Source organism: Nelumbo nucifera, chromosome 7 (assembly GCF_055504915.1).
Source record: "Nelumbo nucifera cultivar China Antique chromosome 7, China Antique-T2T, whole genome shotgun sequence".
Taxonomy (NCBI): domain Eukaryota; kingdom Viridiplantae; phylum Streptophyta; class Magnoliopsida; order Proteales; family Nelumbonaceae; genus Nelumbo; species Nelumbo nucifera.
The window spans coordinates 36,884,888-36,904,537 of NC_142655.1; the positions used below are offsets into that span (position 1 = coordinate 36,884,888).

A 19,650-nucleotide genomic window follows, 5' to 3' on the forward strand; every position below is an offset into this window, starting at 1 on the left:
TTTACTAATTTAGATCACTCACTTTCTTTATGCAATTTACTTCATTTAATTTTCTTGATTAATTTAATTTACTTGTTCAATTGCTTAATTTACATTATTGGCTTAATTTACTTAATTATCTTAATTAGTGCAATTTATTTAATTTAATTAACTTTATTAAAAGGGCCTTTTAAAACTTGAGCAATGCCACATAAGGATTCTTTGTTATTTTATTCATTGCCTATTAGATCTGTCAACGTCTCTAATATCATCTATTTTTTCTTTAAAGTGGCATTGTTTGAGGGCGAAAATGGCCCTTTCAATTTTTTAAAGTCTAATGTGGTTTTTGGCAAAGTTCCATGATTGTGAAGAGCCAAAAATCCAAAAAACAAAATGGTGAAAATGCAATTCCAATCTACCACATCATTTTGGTGAGTAAGAAACTTCGATTGATGATTCAATAAATCCCTCTCATGAATCCCAAACGCTAATCATTGCAACAACCTTATTCAAAAAAAACGGATTGTCAAACATTGTGATTTTCAATGTATGTTGTTCGAAGCTGACAACCAAGTACCTCTCCAAGTTGGAAATTGAGAATTTTTTTCATGTTGACAAATGGAACAAAAAACTTCCAAAATAAGGAGCATGCATATAAAGGGCACTCGATGCCAATCATACAATATACCAGGACAAGGGATGTTAGAGAGAGAGAGAGAGGAGAAAAGAAAAGAAAAAGAAAAACTATTTTTTTATAGCAAAAGCAAAACTGGAGAATATCTAGCCCCACCTCCTTCGGTCTTCCTCCTCATCCACTGGTGTATACCATGCTGGCCGTCTCTTGGAATTGCTCAACCTGTAGTTTAAGAGCACTTCTTCGTCACACAGCCTCCTCGTTGCCACCAGAAGAAGGGACTTCAAAACTGGAACATCTGATCCATCATTAGCTGAGCTCCCATACTTGAACCAAAAGCTGCCAAACCTCTTCATCTTCACCTGTTCTTCATTCCCAAATACCACATTTGGAATGTAGGCTCTCATGTCCTCTTCTGTTAGAGGGAAGTCATATGGGCACACCATGACATTTGGGGCCATCCCCTTTGCGGGATGATTGGCAAAATGACCCAATGCCAATGGGTTCCGCCGCTCCAAAACCTCCCCAGCATTTATTCCTTGACCACTTTTCAGAGGTTTACTAAGCGTCTTCCAAAACCGATCAGAACCTCGCTCAGTATCCACAGACATGATGGGTGCATTGGAACTGACTTCGGGTACAACTAACCCATCCCATAGTTCACGGCTTCCACCACCAGCACCCCAAGGCTGTGCATTGATCACAATCCCATCATACCTAGTGATCAAATAAGGGTTGTGTGCATCAACCCTTGGGTATCCAGGGATATAACGGTAATAAGCTGGGGAGTATATTACACCAGGGTAAAAGGCAACAACAGCACCAACACTAGCTTCACCACTTAAGAATAAGCCTTGGCCAGCTTCCTCGTGGAGAATTTGAGATGGTTTGAGATCAAGAGTGTAACCAATGTAATCTTTCAAACATTGTGAGAGCTCATCACAAGACAGAGCTTTTGTCTCTGGCACAGCTGTGCTGAAACACCAGAAGTCAGTTTCCAGAGAAGCTTTCAACCAGCCTTGATAAATACAGTAACATACTCAACACATGAACTCCAAGAGAAAAATCGGAATCATGCTTTTCAATTTTTTAATGGATATTTCCAAGTATTTTTCTAGAATTAAAGGAAAATTCATGAAAATATGAGTGACAAGGAGTCACCCAGATAAAGAAACAAAAAATAATAAAGCTCCCCACTCTTCAACCCAACCCCCACCCCAAGAAACAAATTTTCCACAGAATTCAATAAAGAAAACCATCCTCCCATCTCTGAAAGAACAATTCCCCCCACCTCCAAACATATAGAAACCAGACTAGTGTTATATTTTATAATGTGAAACACTTTATAAAGAACTTGAGAACAGAAGTTAGAATATTAGATATGTTAATCCAGGCAGACTGGGAGTGTTCAAGGTAGTTTCAGCTTGTTCCTTGACCTTGCCTTTAATTTAGTTCCATTCAACTTTACTGCTGAGAGATGATACCACTGAATTGTCTATTTATATTCGTTTCAAGGATAAACTTCAGAAAAACAGACAGGTGATTGAGAGGAATATAAAAGGACAAAATTACCCTTACAAAAAGTGAGAAATGACAATGTGATAATAGGCCCAGGAGGATGAATTTTGAGGGCTGTGTTCATAACTATTTTCTGTTGTACCTCTGTTCTCTGCTCTGAGGTTTCATTTTCTTCCCAGCAGATTTTCCCTGCTAATTTTTTCTATAATTAAGGGCCAGGTTGGAAGCATATTGATTTTTTCTTGGTCCTTTGAACATGCGGCACTGTCATGTTCTTAGCTTATGTTTGAAGCGTGACAATTTAGTGGAAATTAGATCAATTTTGGGCATTTGATTTGATTAATTGTACCTTACTATTGCTTCCTTAGTTAATTCTTAGATCACAAATTTAGCGTACCTGGTATACTGAATCAGTAAATATTTGAAATAATTGAGGTCAGTGTTTTAAAAGCACAAGGCACAAAAAAAGCACAAGGGCCAATTTGCGCCTGAGGCACAAGGTGCAAGGCGAGGTGCGCGCTTTTTTAAGAAAGGCACAAAATTACAAAAAAAAAGGCTAAAAATAAAAAAAAAGTCAGAAAATTCAAAAAAAAATGCCAAATTTTTTTAAAAATTTCAAAAAATATAAACTTAAATTTTCAAATAAATGATTTAAAAAACCTATTATCTAAAATTAAAATACATAAACATAACACGTAAAGTGTATTCAAATGAAAATTTATAAACAAAAGCAAACATATAAAGCATTTTCAAGCATGTAAAACCCAAAATCTCTTTTTTTCCATAATTGCATTGCTTCAAGTAGTTAATGTGATATAAAACATATTGCATTTTTTATCCTATGAGTCGCCTTTGTACCACGCCCCTCGAGGCAAGCCCGAACAAGTCCATGTTAGGGTCTGAAATTCTTATTTCTCACATAATAAATAATGATTTTATAACTTTCATTGCCTTTTAAGATGTTTTATTGCAATGAATGAATGAACAACATTAGCAAATAAGGGGTTCTCGGAGGTCCGGGGGCGTTGCCTCGAGAGGCATGGTCGAGGGTCTGGGGGCTCCGCCCCCGGCCCCGCTGTTAGACTCAAAATATAAAAGCAAAAAGCCCAAAATTTTAAGAAGGCGCACGCCTAGGCGCGCACCAGGCGCACGCCTTTTGAAAGGGATGCGCCTAGGACCTGGGCAAGGCGCATACCCCAAAATGCACTTCGCCTGTGCCCTAGGCACGCCTCAAGCACGCCTTTTAAATCACTGATTGAGGTAATTGACTTATGACTTTAGTGTTCCTAATGCTACAAGGGATCAAAATCATCAAGCTAGTGGTTCCCATTACCAAGATGAAGTCCACGGTTTTGTTGGTAATGTTGGGGTTATTAATGGAGATCAGGTACCTTAGCCTAATGTTGTGTCCCAACTTAGTCTTGAGAATACTTTTGGGATATATCAAATGCTACAACAAGTGGTTGGACTCGCCTAGCAACAAAACACCACAAATGACATCTCTGCATTATTGAACCAGCAACAACAATAGTGGCAAAACTATCAACAACAATTGAAACAAAACATGATGGCACAGTGGAAGCAACATAATGGGTTTTTAGAATTTAAGAGGATCACTCCACCAGCTTTTGAGGATACCATTTACCTATTAAGGTAGAGAAGTGGATCCAAGAGATGGAGAAAGCTCTTAAGGTGTGTCCAAAGGAGGACAAGGTGGTATATACAACTCATTTGCAACAGGGAACTGCTAATGATTGGTGGACTCGAAAACAGGTGTATGAGGAGAATGAAAAGAATTACACTTGAGATACATTTGTAAAGGCTTTTATGAACATCACTTCCCTAACAGTGTTTGTCAACAGAAAGAAAGGGAATTCATTGATCTAGTGCAAGACAATCAGACTGTAGCAAAATATGAAGCTGAATTCTCCGAGCCTTCCAAATTTGCTATTGAAATGGTGCCAAACCAAGAGAGTCGTGCGCATAGATTTGATGAGAGATTAAATCCACAAATCAAACAAATAGTTGTTGCATTTGAATTGGAGACCTATGCTGAGGAGCTTAGTAAGACACTATTAGTTGAGAGGACATTGCCTAGAATCAAGATACTGGCAACAATAATCAGAAAAGTGACAGGAACAATCTAGGAATCTTGATGACCAGAGATTAGGAAAATAGACCACGAAGTTTGGAAACAAGAATACTAGAAACAAAAATCAACAAGGTGGGGATCCTTGGTGTCATAGGTCCCAAAAGCATCATTCTAAAGCAAGTTGTCGGATCAATGGAACTTATTTCGCCCGTGGCCAGCAAGGCCACAAACTAGTTGACTGTCCTACAAAAAGAAAAATCTAGCATTCAAACATCTCAAAATACTCAAAAGACTACAAGTAACAGAATTGTAGCCACAGATCAGAAGAAAGGAGGTCAGAAGCCTAAAAGTCAAGCTAGGGCTATGCTCTTACTCAACAAGATGCACAAACCTCTAATGCAGTGGTGTCAGGTATCCTCTCCGTGTCATCCACTTATGTGTATGTGTTATAATTGATCCTAGTGCTACTCATTCCTTTGTATTTATGACTTCCGCTAAGAAACATGGTTGAGTATGTATTCCAAGTGAGATTGAGTTATCTGTTGAAACTCCATTTGGGGGTGTATTGATTGTTGATCATGCAAGTCATGTATAGTTAAGGTTGATAATAGGGAATTGTTAGCTGATCTAATGGTACTAGAGTTATGGGATTTTAATGTAATCTTTGGCATGGATTGGCTAGCAACCAATTTTGCCTACATGGGTTGTCACAAAAAGAGATATCTTTCGAATTCCTTAGTAAACCTAAATTTTGCTCTGTAGGCGATGGGGCAAAATTCGTAACTTTTTCACTTTCTTCTCTTATTTTTCTTTATCTCTATTTCTACTTGGTATCCAAGCCTCTTTTAGGGCTTGAGGTCAAAAATGGCATGGAAGATTAGAAGGCTGATCAATTCAGTCGAGAAAGTCCAATTCTTGGATGTTTTGGTGGAGGGTGGCTGTCCAGTGCTGATTGTTGGACAACAGACCAAAATCTGGAGAGAGAAAGTGTCCTACAAGGTCTCAACTAGGTTTTTCAATCTGGGAGTGAGGCAGTTGAGTTTTTCTAGTTCCTAGTGTAGTTTTACTGAGAGTAATTCATCCTGATGCAATTTCTAGAGAATCTGGTGAGATCAACACCCTACCCTGCAGTTTCTATCAAATCAGAAAGAACCCGGGAACTGTCAACTTCCTTTTCTCTTGCCCCAAGTCGGTTTTTTTTCCAAATTGTGTGTTTACACTTCCAAGGGAGATTAATTTGAACTAGTGCATTCAATTGGCCAATGTTCCCTCCATAGGGTTCCAGGTAACCAGTTTTTGACTTTGGACCAAATCGACTAGGTCTAGGAAGTTTTCTATTGCTATCTCTTGGTGTTTTTGGTTGTTTGGAGCATAGTTTTAAAAGGCGCTCAGGTGAGCCAAAACGCCTAGCTTCAGGTGCCTTCTCCCTTACTAAGAGGCTACCACCTCTATTTTTGAGAGGCTTGCACCTCAAATTGGTTAGGTGAAAGCCTCATATAAAAAGCATTAAAACTGACAAAAAAAAGAAAAAAAATATTATAAATTAGTTACAATATTTCTTAAAATTTAAGAAAATTGATTATTTAGTTGTTTATAAATAAAATAAACCAATCTATACTAAAATATTTCAGACGCTCTTAGATTGGATATGAGAATCTTGTCCCCTCACCTGAATTGCTAGCAGTTGTACAAGGTATTCAAATAGCATACCAACTAGGCATGCAGAATCTGGTAATTGAAGGAGACTCCAAAGTTGTGGGCTGGTTGACAAATTCAGGTTCAGTCATATGATGTTACAGGGACCTTTTGAGGAAGCCAACTGGTTATCAAGGAACTTGAATGTCCCGTTACATATGGTGGACAGAACGGCAAATGCTTTAGCTGATTGTCTAGCTAAGCAAGGGGCCTCAAGGGAACAGTTATATTGGGATGCTCTGTTTTTCTTTTTTTGATCAATAACTGTGAAATTTCATTAGATTAGAAAAATAATATAGTACAGTGAGTAGAACCAAAGAGAATATAGTGAGAGATAAAAACAATGCATCTCTCCCCTTAAATACACCGTTCCCTTACAATTGTGCCCAGAATAGAACTTGTTGTCCCACCCCTTGTTTTGCTAGAGAATCAGCAAAGGGTTGGCACTATGCTTGCACAAGCTGACAGAAACTTCCATATCCCTTGTTAGCCATTTGAATTTTTTCTTCTCGTTATTATAGACCCACATCTTCATCTCAGCACTGTGCAGCCAAACCAGTTGTGAATCCCCTTCCACTACTAATTTCCTAATATTCAAGGATCTTGCCCTTTGAACTCCTTCCATCATTGCCAAAACCTCTGCTCTGAGGGAGTCTCCCTCTCCCACCGGGCCTGAAAATATAGCTATTATTCTCCCCTCAGCATCCCTAAATACACCTCCAATTCCTGATGGTCCTGGGTTCCCCATGCTACTACCGTCAAAGTTAAGTTTGATGAAACCTGTTTCTGGTGGAGACCAAAAGTGTGTAGTGACAGGTGTATAAGGAGCAGATTCTGCTACTTCCAGTTTCTCAGAACATCATCCATAGTTACACTAGAAAAGGACTCAAGAGATCTGAGCCAATGAGCCACCCTGACCATTATTGTTTGAATCAGGTCTTCCTTATTTCTTTCCTTGTCCAGAAATAATCTTGAATTCCTTTCTTCCCAAACTGTCCATAGTATTGCCGCTCTGGTACATCTCCACATCTGTCTTCCCCTCTTGTATGGCCATGCAAAGAATGAGTGATCAAACAATCGTTGCACGTCAACCGGAGGATTCCACCTACACCCAAACAAGGAGAAAAACCATTCCCAAATATAGGCAGTAAAAGAACAAGAGATAAGTAGATGGTAACAGTTCTCACCATTAGCATTGCATAACACACACCAATGAGGGGATAAGCTCCAGTTTTTGTGCTTTCTTTGAAGCAGATCGCAAGTGTTAATCTTTCCATGGACAGCTTCCCAGAAGAAAGCTCCAATCCTAGGGGGAATTGGCTTGTACCGAAGCTCTTTAGCAGAAACGAAGGCAAAGAACTAGTGGAAGGATGGGATAGGACTCTATAGAAGGAAACGCAAGAGAAGGAACCTGAAGGAGTGCAAGTCCAAATTCGGCTATCCGGTTTAGAAGGTTCAACAAAGACTTCCTCTAGTAATTGGAGTAAGTTCATCACATTTTGAAGCTCAGAATCTCTTATACCCCTCCCAAGCCCTAAATCCCAACTTACTCCATTGGTAGAGTTCGAGGGAACAAGGAACATGGAAATAGGCTCACTTTTCAAACAAGAGAGGGCAAAGAGAGAAGGGAATTGTTCTTTCAAAGAGGAGGAGCCCAACCAAGTGTTTTCCCAGAAATTAACTCCATTACCACAACAAAGATCATACCTGATAAAGGGAGTGAAAGAAGGCAGGATTTTGTTGATGGCCCTCAAGGGAGATGCTCGACCTGCCCTTGCCGATGCTCCAACGTCCCATCCGTTATCCAAGAGCCCATGTGCTTGCTATGGCCTTGGCCCATAATTTCTCTTTCTCCAACAGCATTCTCCACAACCATTTTCCTAGTAATGCAGTATTCCTCCTTTGTATGCTCCCTATCCCCAAACCCCCTTTGTTTTTATCCCTGCATGCCACTTCCCACCTTACCCTATGATCCCTCTTACTTCCCCCTGGTTCCCATAAGAAGTCCCTCATTATCTTCTCTAACCTCTTCCCTACACCTGGAATTCTAAAAACTGACAAGTAATAGACCGGTAGGTTAGACAGGGTTGACCAAATCAGAGTATCCTTCCCCCCAAAGTTAAGTAACCTTTCTTCCACGACGCAAGCCTTTTGGAAACTCTTTCTATCACTGGGTTCCAAAAGCTTACTGTAGGTTTTCAAGACTGCTATTCGGTCCTGATCACTAAGAGATTTCAGGTTCGATGAGAAGAGAAAGTGAAGAAGATGTAGAAGAAAGAGTGATGGAAGAACAATAGAACACAGATTTTGAGGAGAAGAACAGAATGTCAATATTCTGCCGCCACCACTTTAAGTTAATATATATAGGTCATGCTAGTTACATGAAAGGACATTTTCCCTTGGCGTTTACATCATAACTGCTAACAAATAACAACCAATATAAAACTGAAACTAGAAATAACAGAACAGCAAAATAACCACAGCTGTGACTAGATACATTCTACCCTACGGACAGAGTGGGACCACAGCTGTGGGGCCCACATCAATGTTCTCTACACTCTCCCTCAAGTTGGGAGTATATGTTCAACATTCCCAACTTGGATAGATCCGCCTCTAGCTTCTTTCTTGATACGGCTTTAGTAAGAATGTCGGCTAGTTGCATACTGGATGTGATGTAAGGGAGGCATACTTCTTGAGATGAGACCCTCTCTCGCACAAAATGGCGGTCAACTTCAATGTGTTTGGTTCTGTCATGCTGTATTGGATTATGTGCTATATTAATGGCAGCTTGATTATCACAGTACAACATCAGGGGTTTCTCATACTCAATACCCAACTCCTCAAGTAGAGATCTTAGCCATAGGATTTCAGCCACTCCATTAGCCATGGACCTGTATTCTGCTTCAGCACTTGACCGGGAGACCACACTTTGTTTCTTACTTCTCCAGGAGACAAGGTTTCCTCCCACAAGGGCACAATATCCCGAGGTAGACCTTCTGTCATCAACACTCCCAGCCCAATCTGCATCAGTATAAACCTCCACCTTCATGTGATTGTTGTTCTTGAAAAGTATACCCCTACCTGGGCATCTCTTCAAGTAGGCTAAGATTCTTTTTGCCACAAGAAGATGTGTGGTTCTAGGAGAATGCATGTACTGGCTGACAACACTAACAGCATAAGTAATATCTGGCTGAGTGAGGCAGAGATATAGGAGCTTTCCTACCAGTTGCTGGAACATAACTTTGTCTTCAAGAAGCTCCCCACTCTTGGCACTAATCCTGTGATTATGTTCAATTGGTGTATCTGCAGGCTTGACACCTAACTTTCCAGTTTCTACCAACAGGTCTAGGACATATTTCCTCTGAGATATAAAGATCCCCTGTTTGGATCTAGCAACCTCAATATCCAAAAAATACTGGAGTACACCAAGGTCCTTCACCTCAAATTCTTGGTGAAGAAGCTGTTTAAGAGACTCAATCTCATGGCTATCATTCCCTGTGACCACAATATCATCAACATATACTGCCAACAGTGTCAAAGAGGACTCCACCCTCTTGATGAATAGGGTATGATCTGACTGGGCCTGTACATATCCAAACTTCACAAGTGCTAGTCTGAATCTATCGAACCAAGCCCTAGGTGACTGTTTCAAACCATACAAAGCCTTGTTGAGCCGGCAGACCTTCTTACCTACTTCTGCATCATAGAATCCAGGAGGCAAACGCATGTAAACTTCTTCCTGCAGATCTCCATTCAGAAAGGCATTTTTCACGTCCATTTGGTATAAAGGCCAAGTGTGACTTGCTGCAAGGGACAAGAGAACTCGAATAATAGTCATCTTGGCTACCGGTGCAAATGTCTCCAAGTAATCTATGCCATAAGTCTGTGTAAACCCTCTTGCAACTAACCGAGCTTTATACCTCTCAATAGATCCATCTGCATTATGCTTCAACGTAAATACCCATCTGCATCCAACTAGTTTCTTTCCTTTTGGCAAATCAACTACCTCCCAGGTGTTGTTCTTCAACAGAGCATCCATCTCAACTTGCATTGCATCTTTCCATTCAAGAACGGATAGGGCTTCTTGCACTGTTCTTGGAATAGGGACATTGGAAATGGAGCTAAGGTAGGACCTGTAGGTAGGAGATAGGCGATCATAGGATAAAAAATGGGAAATACAGTGGGCTGTGGATGTGGTACAATGTCGTTTCCCTTTACGGACTGCAATTGGAAGGTCAAGATCATCTGTAGGGGAAGTCTCTGTGGGCTCTGGGACTGAAGTATCTGGACCTGGAGCTGCAGATGAGATTGGAGCTGGTCTGGACTGCTGATGATCAGGATCAACCTGCCTGCACCGCCTGTGATAAACCCTCAACTCCTAATCCCTCTGACCACCCTCACCATTGCAGCTTTCCCTCAGCTCCTGATCCCTCTGACCACCCTCACCATTGCAGTTCTCATCACCCAATGGAATAGGTAAAGGAACTGCCCCACTCTCACTACTCTCCCCCTGAAGACAAGAACTCAAACCCCCACTCTCACTACTCTCCCCCTGAGGGGCAACCCGAGGATAATAAGGTGTCCCCTCAAAGAAAGTGACATCCATGGAGACAAACTTCCTCCCGGAGACAAGATCATAACAGCAATAACCCTTTTGAGTTTGTGCATAACCAAGGAAGATGCATTTGGAGGCTATGGGTTCAAACTTGGAGGGATGGGGTCCGAGAAGCTGAACAAAGCAAGTGCAACCGAATGTCTTAAGGGGAATAGAAAACAAGTCCTCACGTGGGTGTAGAAGCGAAAAAGGAGATCGCATATCAAGGACCCTGGAAGGGACCCGATTAATAAGGTATACCGCTGTGAGGATAGCGTCCCCCCAGAAGCGAATAGGGACATTGGAAGTAAACATGAGGCCTCTAGCCACTTCCAAAATGTGTCTATTCTTCCTCTCGGCAACTCCATTCTGCTGAGGTGTATGAGGGCAAGAGCTCTGGTGGATAACCCCATGATGAAGAAGATAAGATGTCAATGATTTAGCAAAGTATTCCTTTGCGTTATCAGATCGGAGAACTTTGATCTTGGCATCAAACTGGGTTAGGATCATTTGGTGAAAATTTTGGGTCAGGGAAGGTACCTCATCTCGTGAACGCATGAGATAAACCCAAGAAAAGCGGGTATGGTCATCAACAAATAACAAAAAATATCTGTACCCACCCATGGAAGGGATATGATAAGGCCCCCAAACGTCAGTATGCACAATATCAAAAGAATTATCACTCCTTTTATTACACAATAAATAAGGCTTTCTACAATGCTTAGCAAACTCACAACTTTCACACTGTAGCTGAGACAACTCAATAGACTCAAATAAAGTAGGAAACTGACTCTATAAAGATCGAAAAGACAAATGGCCTAATCGGTTATGCCAAAGCATAACCGGACTCACACTCTTAGAAACAAAAGACAACTTCTCTACTGACTCTCCCTGACGAAACCGCTCCCCGAGCAGATAGATCCCATTCGTCTCACGGCCAGTCCCAATCACCTTCTGCTTCTCCAAGTCCTGAAAAACACATCGGTCAGGGAAGAAGGTTACTGAGCAGTTCATATGCTTGGTAATACTACTGACTGAAAGAAGGTTAGTATCAAGCTTAGGCACATGCAAAACAGATGATAGGGAGATAGTATCTGAAAGCTTGATGTCACCCTTCCCAGAAATAGGAACCAGGGAGCCATCAGCAATAGATACCTTATCCCTACCAGAAGACAAATGGTAAGTAGTAAACAGTGAAGGCAAGCTAGTCATGTGATCAGATGCACCTGAGTCTATTACCCAACAATGTTCAGTAGTACCTAGAGCTGAGGCATGATAGGCTGAAGCTCGAGTACCTGAATGGGCGAAGGCAGATGTGACAGGGGCTGATGGAGGCTGCGGTGACTGAGCTGAATTTCCAACCTCCTTTTCTAGCTGTATTAGGGCAGCCCGAACTGCAGCTAAGGTCTCCAAAGATGTTCCTTTTGTGCCAGATGAGGATGTTGAATCAGTGTTCATGGCTACATGAGCAGTGCCCTTCTTGTTTCTTAACTTTGCAAGAACCAAGTGGGGATGCAGTTTCCAACATGTCTCTTTTGTATGTTTGGGTTTCTTACAATGTTCACATACTACATCCTTCTTGTCTTCCTTCCTCCTGTCCTTCTCTGAATCACCCCCTGATTTGGGTGTAGCCGCTACAAAGGCTGATATGGGTTGCATCATAACCTTCCTTCTGGTTTCTTCATTGTGTACAAATGAGTAAGCTTGAGAGAGAGTCACACTGTCTCTAGTCAAAATCTGCTGCCTCACAATATCATATTCTGAGTTCAGTCCCGCCAGGAACTCAAACATTGTTTGTCTCGATGTGCTTTCTATGGGTCTGAGCATCTTTGGGACTCTCCCACTCAAGAGTCTCTAAGTGATCAATCTCATGCCACAGAGACTTCAAGGTAGAGAAGTAGACCGATACCGGTTTCTCTCCTTGTTTAAGAGCGTTCACTTCACATTTCAATTCATATGCTCTGGCAACATTAAGGGGTTGGGAGTAAGTTTCTTTCATAACATCCCATATCTCCTTAGCTGTCTTTGCCCACAAATAATTCCGGCTAATATGAGGCTGCATAGAATTACACAGCCATGTCATAACCAAGTAGTTTTCTTGCATCCACTTGGTATATGTCGGGTCTCCCTTGGAAGGTTCTTTCATATCTCCCAGGAGGTACCCTAATTTACCTCTTCCACCAATAGCCATCATGGCTGATTGGGCCCATTCCAAATAGTTTGATCCATCAAACTTTACGGTCGTAATCTGACCACCCATCTCAGAAATACCACCATAACTGATGTTCCCAAGACTGCCTTCTGCCTGAATTTTAGACTCCATTTCTGTCAAGTCTCAAAACAGTACTTGAATCACCAATCACAATCAAAAACAGTATAGGCCTGATCTGTATTCTCAGTGTATGTGCACAAAACTGAAGTAATTCTGATCTGAAACCAACTAGCCAACACAGCAGTAGCTGTCCGTAGATCTCTAACCCCCTTAGAACTCTGAGAACAACTTTAAAACAAAACTGATATGCTAGGGAAAGTTAGGGTTTTAATCAGTCCTGAAAGGAAGCAATTCAGTCGCACAGTCCAAACTGTATAGATGAGCTTGCAGTAGGGTTAATAAGAAACCCTAGAATCTGATCGGACCTACCAATCAACTTAAGAGTAGCTCTAGGTAGATCACAGGGTTCAGTCAACCACTAGGGCTTGCCGTAGATCACTTTCAAACCCTAGAGTAGAGAGAAACACAGTTCGGTCCAGGGTTTGATGTAAAACCCTAGGAAATCGAAGAGAGAAAGAGCTAGAATGGTTCGGCCTTCCCCTCCAGATAGGTCCAACTTATCTTCTCTGAAAGAACTATTAAAAAGAAACTTACAAGGAAAAAATAGTTCGCTGCCTTCTAGGGTTACCTAAACCCTAGTCTTCTCTGATCCTTCCTGACCACCAACACTCTGCAACCCTAGCAAGTTTCCAACAGCTGCTAGTACCTCTGGCGATCTCCAAGAATCAGTCTGCGAACTCCTCCTTTTCAGCTTTCAGTCCTAGGAGATTCTCATGTGGTCGGCCGGTATTAGACTCACATGAAAAACCCTAACTTGGCTCTGATACCATGTAGGTTTTCAAGAATGCTATTCAGTCTTGATCACTAAGAGATTTCAGGTTCGATGAGAAGAGAAAGTGAAGAAGATGTAGAAGAAAGAGTGATGGAAGAGCAATAGAACACAGATTTTGAGGAGAAGAACAGAATGTCAATATTCTGTCGCCGCCACTTTAAGTTAATATATATAGGTTATGTTAGTTACATGAAAGGACATATTTGCCCTTGGTGTTTACATCATAACTGCTAACAAATAACAACCAATATAAAACTGAAACTAGAAATAACAGAACAGCAAAATAACCACAGCTGTGACTAGATACATTCTACCCTACGGACAGAGTGGGACCACAGCTGTGGGGCCCACATCAATGTTCTCTACACTTACATCTTTAGGATTAGCACCAAGAGGTAGGCCTAGGTAGGTCAGAGGCCATTGAGCTATACCACACCCCAATACATTTGCACATTCAGCCATCTCCTCTTCTGTCATATTGATCCCAGCCATACAACTCTTTTCAAATTTTATTTTCAGATTTGACATTCTAGTAAAGAGTTGTACTGACAATTTTAAGTTTTGTATCCACTCCATTTCACCTCCCTCACAAAACAAAATTGTATCATCTGCAAACTGTAGGTGGGTGATAGGCACATTCTCCTTTCCCACTCTCCACCCTTGCACTAAACACCTTGAATCTTCCTTGAAACGATCCTACTCAAAAATCTACAATAAGAGTGAACAAAAAGAGAGAGAGGGGGTCTCCTTGCCTAATCCCACACCTAGCAGGGAAGAAATCCACCACTTTACCATTTACCAACACCGAGTAGTGGCAAGTCCTCAAACAGCCCCACATCCATTTACACCATCTATCACCAAACCTATTGTCCCTCAAGATCTCAATTAGAAATTCCAGTCAACTAGATCATAGGCTTTTTCCAAATCCAATTTATAGATCAGGCCTTTTCTCTTGGATTTTTTCATATCCTCAACGCATTCATTTGCAACCAAGATCTGGTTTGTAATTTGTCTATTCTGCACAAAGGCTCCTTGATTTGGACATATGATAACTGGAGAACCTTCCTGATCCTTTGAGATAAAACTTTGGCTATTATTTTGTAGAGACTATTCACCAAGCTAATTGGTCTAAAGTCTTTTGGGTGAGTTGCAACCTTCTTTTTAGGAACCAGGGCAATAAAGGTGGCTGTCAACCAAGGGTTTATTACTCCTCTTTCAAAGAATTCATTGAAAACCTCCAAAATATCAGTTTTTATTATTTCCGAACAATCTTGATAGAATGCTATAGTAAAGCCATCTGGCCCTAGAGCTTTAGATCTATCCATTGAAAATACAGCCGCTTTGGTTTCCTCTTCTTCAAAGGACTTTTCCAACCCGGCTTTTAGATCCTCAGGTATAGATGGCCACTCCAACCCTTCGACCCAAAACCTTTCACCAATGGGCTGCCTGAATATAGATTTGAAATGAACCACAAAATCCCTTGCTATCTCTCCTGGCTGAGATAGGACCTCACCATCAATCTCCAATTTGGAAACAAAATTCTTATTTCTTCTTCCATTGGCCTCAGCATGGAAAAACTTTGTGTTTCTATCTCACTCTTTAATCCACTTCATCCTTGATTTTTGCCTCCAACTAGTTTCTTCTTTTAGTAAGGTATCCTCCAATTTTTTCTTCAGCTCCCATCTTAATGATCTATCTCTTTCTTCAATCTGATCAATAACCTCTTGTTTGATTTGTTCCAATCTACCAAAGTGCTGCACATTCCATTCCTTGATTTTTGCTTTCAATCCTTGCAATCTCCTATGGAATTGCATTCCTTTCCAATTAGCACTAGGTCTTTCCTCCTCCCGCCACTCTTTTATTTTATGAATAAACCCTGGATGACTTAGCCACATGTTTTCAAATCTGAAAGGAGTTGGGCCCCATCCTCTCAAGTATTCCTTATAGAGTGCAACTGGCCAATAGTCTGAAGTTACTCTTGGTAAAACCTTCGAGATTAGCCCACCCCAACGTTCGTCCCAATCCACTGAGAATAAGAATCTATCTAATCTGGAGCAAACAGGGTTAAGTTGGAGGTTTGACCAAGTGAAATTGTGGTATATTCGCAAAGGAATTAAAATTTCTCATACTAGTTGTGACCCTTTGCCTTGGGTTATTTGTTTCCTCTGTGAATCTAACATTGAAGTCACCCCCAATACACCACAGACTCTCCCACAAGCCTCTGATAACACTAAGATCTTCACAAAATTCATTTCTTTCTCTATAGCTATTCAGTCCATAAATAATGATTAAAACCCATTCGAATCCATCCTCAACCTGTCTAAACTTAATGGACACTGTAAAATTTCCAAACAGCTCTTCTACTCCTTCCAATACTTCACTCCTCCATAGAGTGATAATGCCACCCGAGGCCCCCCAAGAAGGGGTCATTGCCCAACTTATCCCCCTGGATTTCCACAGGCTTCTTACCCACCTGTTATCAAAGTCTACCAATTTGGATTCTTGCAACAATACCACATCAGGCTTTTCTTTTCTGAGAACCTCTTTTATTAATGCCCTTTTCCTTGCACTCCCCAAGTTCCAGCTTATTAACCTCATTCTCACTTTATCAGAACTTCCTCTTATTACTACCCGCTGGCCGCTTCTCTAATTCCCTCTTCTTCTCTCCCCTCTTCCTCTTCCCCCTCTACCACTGAATTCCTTATCCCCTTTGACATCTATCCTTAACCTCTCAACTCACTTAGCTTCTTCTTCCTTTTTTTCTCCCCTTCTTCCAACTTTCTGAGGTAAGCTTTTAGTTCATTAGGATCCTTAACCTTACACCCTAATTTTACAATAAAACCAGCAACCGAATCATTCTCTCCCTCCCTCCTATCCTGCTCCTCAAACACAACAGGATTTGTTCCTCTTGAGTCAGATAAGGGACCTACAGACTTCTCTGTCAATTTTTCCAGTTCCCTTTTTTAAGCCTCAAGAAGATCAATGATTAAACTCCAGATTTTTCCCCTATTTCCTTCTCTTCTCTCTCTGATCTCTCCTCAAAGTTTCGGAAAACCCTTTCAACCATCTTATTTGGAGCTAGCAAATCAGTGACACTTGGATGGGCAGGAGCAGAGGACTCTGGAACACCTGTTTCAGGCACAACAGAAGGACCAATACTAAAAACTGAATTGACTTCAATACCTGGTTACAGAGAGGAAAAGTCTGGTGCAATTTGCAGAAAGTTCTTTGGTTTCCCATCCAGCTTAAAACTAGGAACAGCCGCTTCAACTAGGGAAGTTACTGACTTGGTGTCATCTACCATGTTCCTTCAATCCCCCAAACAACCAATCAGAGTTTAGGTCCATATCTAATACTTCCTCCCCTGTATTGCCTTCGCCGATGCTTCCTATGTTGGAGTCTTCCTCTGACTGAATATCTTCACTGTCGGAATCTGAACAAGGTATCCAGTCCTCATCACCATCCTCGGGCTCCTCCGATCTTGCTCGGTCATATCTTGGATTAGGCCTATCGCTCTGAGAGCTCGACAGAAGTCCTTTTCTCCATTGTAAAGACATCTGTGAGTTTGTGACTGTAGCAGTCCTGTTTTGGTTCGACTTAGAAGACAATAGACCCAAATTATTATCCACTGTGCTTGGCTTCCTTTTGACAGTCACGTGGTGACGTAAAAGACCACATGCCTCTTGCCCTTTACCCATTGACCTGCCTTCCTTATGTGGTCCTCCTTTTTGAGCCGACCCTTTTGAAGAATGGTTCAGCCCTTTAACTCCACTTGGTTTATTCATAGGACTTTACACTTGTTTTTAAGCTACCCGCCGCCATATGTAGAGTAGGACTTTGCTTATCTTTACACACCACCACCTGAGCGAAGGAAAACAGTTGGGTCCTTAGGTTCGTGTTCTGAGAATTACAACTTCTATTAAAAGCAGAGAGTTTCCCAGAGCCTTTCCATCTTCCAGACTTTTATTCTTCCATTTTCGTTTAAGGTCTCCCTTTCTCCTGCTTCTCCTCTTGCGATAGGCGACGTGTACTTCCTCTCTCCTTGTCAGCATCATCTTCTTCACCAGCACCTCCTTCCTTCCACCACCAAGCTTCTAAGGAGGATATTATCCAGACCTTGTATGCTACATCATCAACAAAAACTTCTACCATCCTCGGAACCAGTTCTGGTTTTACATCTACTATTCTCAGTTTTGCAGCATGAAGGTCAGAACCATCGAAGGATTCCAGGTCTCCGCATAGTTTTGCTATTTTAGAAAAGACTTCTTCAAACCAGAGATGGAAGGGAAGACCCAAAATCCTCAGGTTGATGTTTTCTGTAGGTTTCAGGGTCTTTTCATTGCTTGAGAATCCCCATCTATGCACTGTTGCCAGTCCTTGCTTAGTCACCACCGAGAGTGCTGCAAAATCTGGAAGACTTTGTGGAATTTCGAGTATCGCCTTGTTGTCTTCAAATGGAGAAATTTCCATTTTACCTGATAGCTTTAGAACCCCTTTTAACTCTTCGCCGAGCTCAATCCAGTCTTTGACTTTCTCTCTCGCTACTACCACCAACTTCTTCTGCCACTCCTCTGTAGAACCATTGGCCCAAATTAATGGCTTCAATGGCCTTGTTACATACATGAAGTTGTTCACAACATCATCAGTACCTTCTGCTTCCGTCAAGGCAAGGGTGACTGTCTTCTCAGCCACTCCAACCTCGCTTCTAACCTTCATTGCTGCTCTCTTCATTTCAGTCTCAAGCCTGGAATACTCCTGTATAGCCTTGGAAATCTGCATCCACCCTGAGGCTCCTTTTCCTTCTGGAAAACAAGTATATTGTTTGAGGCCTTCCCCGTAAAACTCATACACTCCAACGTACCAACCTTTCTTATTTTCCTTTCTCTCCGCGAGATACTTTTTCCCTTCTTCAAGATGGCAATGCTTCCAGGCTCCTGGTTTAGTTAACCTTGCTATTTCCAGCATCTTCTGAAACCAGCCCACAGCCTTTCCTACTAGTATCAGAGAGGCCTTTCTCAGCTCTACTATCTTCAAAGCTGCAGTCCTTCTTGTTCAAACTTCTTCCAAAACAAAAGTTTTTGCCTCTATCTTCACCACTTTTCTCCAACTTCGCGCCGGTGAGAAACCTCCCTCCATCTTCTCCAAACTTCTTCCAAAAAAACTTCAGAGTGGCCTCTGTAATTTTGTCTTTGCTTTGATGTAAATCTCACTTCTTAGGAGAGGTAACATCTCATGCCTCTCCCAGGGCTGCTTGTAATGCATTCACCATTTGATCTATTTGATAATAAAATTATGTTCATCTATCAAAAAATAATAAAAAGAAAAAAGAGTAACCTTAGGAGAAGTTTGTTTGACTTATGTTTCATCTAAGTTGTAGTTAGCTGATGTCTTCACCAAGGGAACCACTAGAAACAAATTTGAGCATGATCTACACAAGTTGGGAATGATTGACATCTATTCCCAACTTAAGGGGAGTGTTTGCAGTTTAGTTTTTTGTTATGTTTTTTATTATTATTTATTTTTGGGCTTGGGCTGCGGCCCATTATATGGTGATTCTAGTTACCGCCTTAGTGGTCGCATTATTGTCCTTGTACACAGCTTTATGTTTTTATATAAATACTAATGAGCGGGGCAGCCAGAACTCTTTCTGGCACCCCTTTTTTTTGATAAATGACACCCCTTTCTTCTTCTCCCATCTTCTTTCTTCTTTCTCTACTTCTCCAAGAATTTTCTGCTTCCTTTTTCACTTTCTTCTCTTATTTTAACTGATTTCTATTTTCTACTCCAAGGATGGATGCTTTCAAATGGATTCAAATACATATAGGTCAAGAAACTCAAGACTGGACCTAGTTCAGTCAAGGAATCCACCAATAACAAGGTCAACATACCTATATATTTGTGTGCCTGTGCACTCTATCATGGATTCGAATATTATGAAGCTGCTGATTATTGAATAGTACAATTTTAAAAATTTCCTCCTAAAATCCAACTTCATAAAGATGTTTAGAAGCAATGAGAAAGATAAAACACAAAT

General features: G+C 41.2%; 2 protein-coding genes across 3 annotated transcripts in view; both read right to left on the reverse strand.

Moving 5' to 3' along the window:
• Positions 1 to 553: 553 nt before the first annotated feature.
• The window catches only part of LOC104598359 (C5orf35), a 58,057-nt gene continuing 38,960 nt past the window's right edge, over positions 554 to 19,650 (reverse strand). For both annotated transcript variants that reach the window (XM_010260390.3, XM_088891820.1), the window contains exon 4: positions 554 to 1,583. In XM_010260390.3, coding sequence (XP_010258692.1) covers positions 760 to 1,583 — 824 coding nt within the window. In that variant the 3' untranslated portion in view covers positions 554 to 759. The remainder of the gene's footprint in view (positions 1,584 to 19,650) is intronic.
• On the reverse strand, positions 1,463 to 19,649 carry LOC148790366 (uncharacterized). Its single transcript, XM_088891821.1, has 2 exons — positions 16,800 to 19,649; positions 1,463 to 1,588 (listed from the first exon to the last, which is right to left on the reverse strand). The coding sequence occupies exon 1, from the start codon at positions 18,579 to 18,581 to the stop codon at positions 17,598 to 17,600; it is 984 nt and encodes a 327-aa protein (XP_088747947.1). The 5' UTR covers positions 18,582 to 19,649; the 3' UTR covers positions 1,463 to 1,588; positions 16,800 to 17,597.

What these genes read in the sequence shown, in the direction of transcription:
- LOC148790366 (XM_088891821.1), bottom strand. Translation starts at nt 18,581, where the DNA reads ATGCTGGAAATAGCAAGGTTAACTAAACCAGGAGCCTGGAAGCATTGC.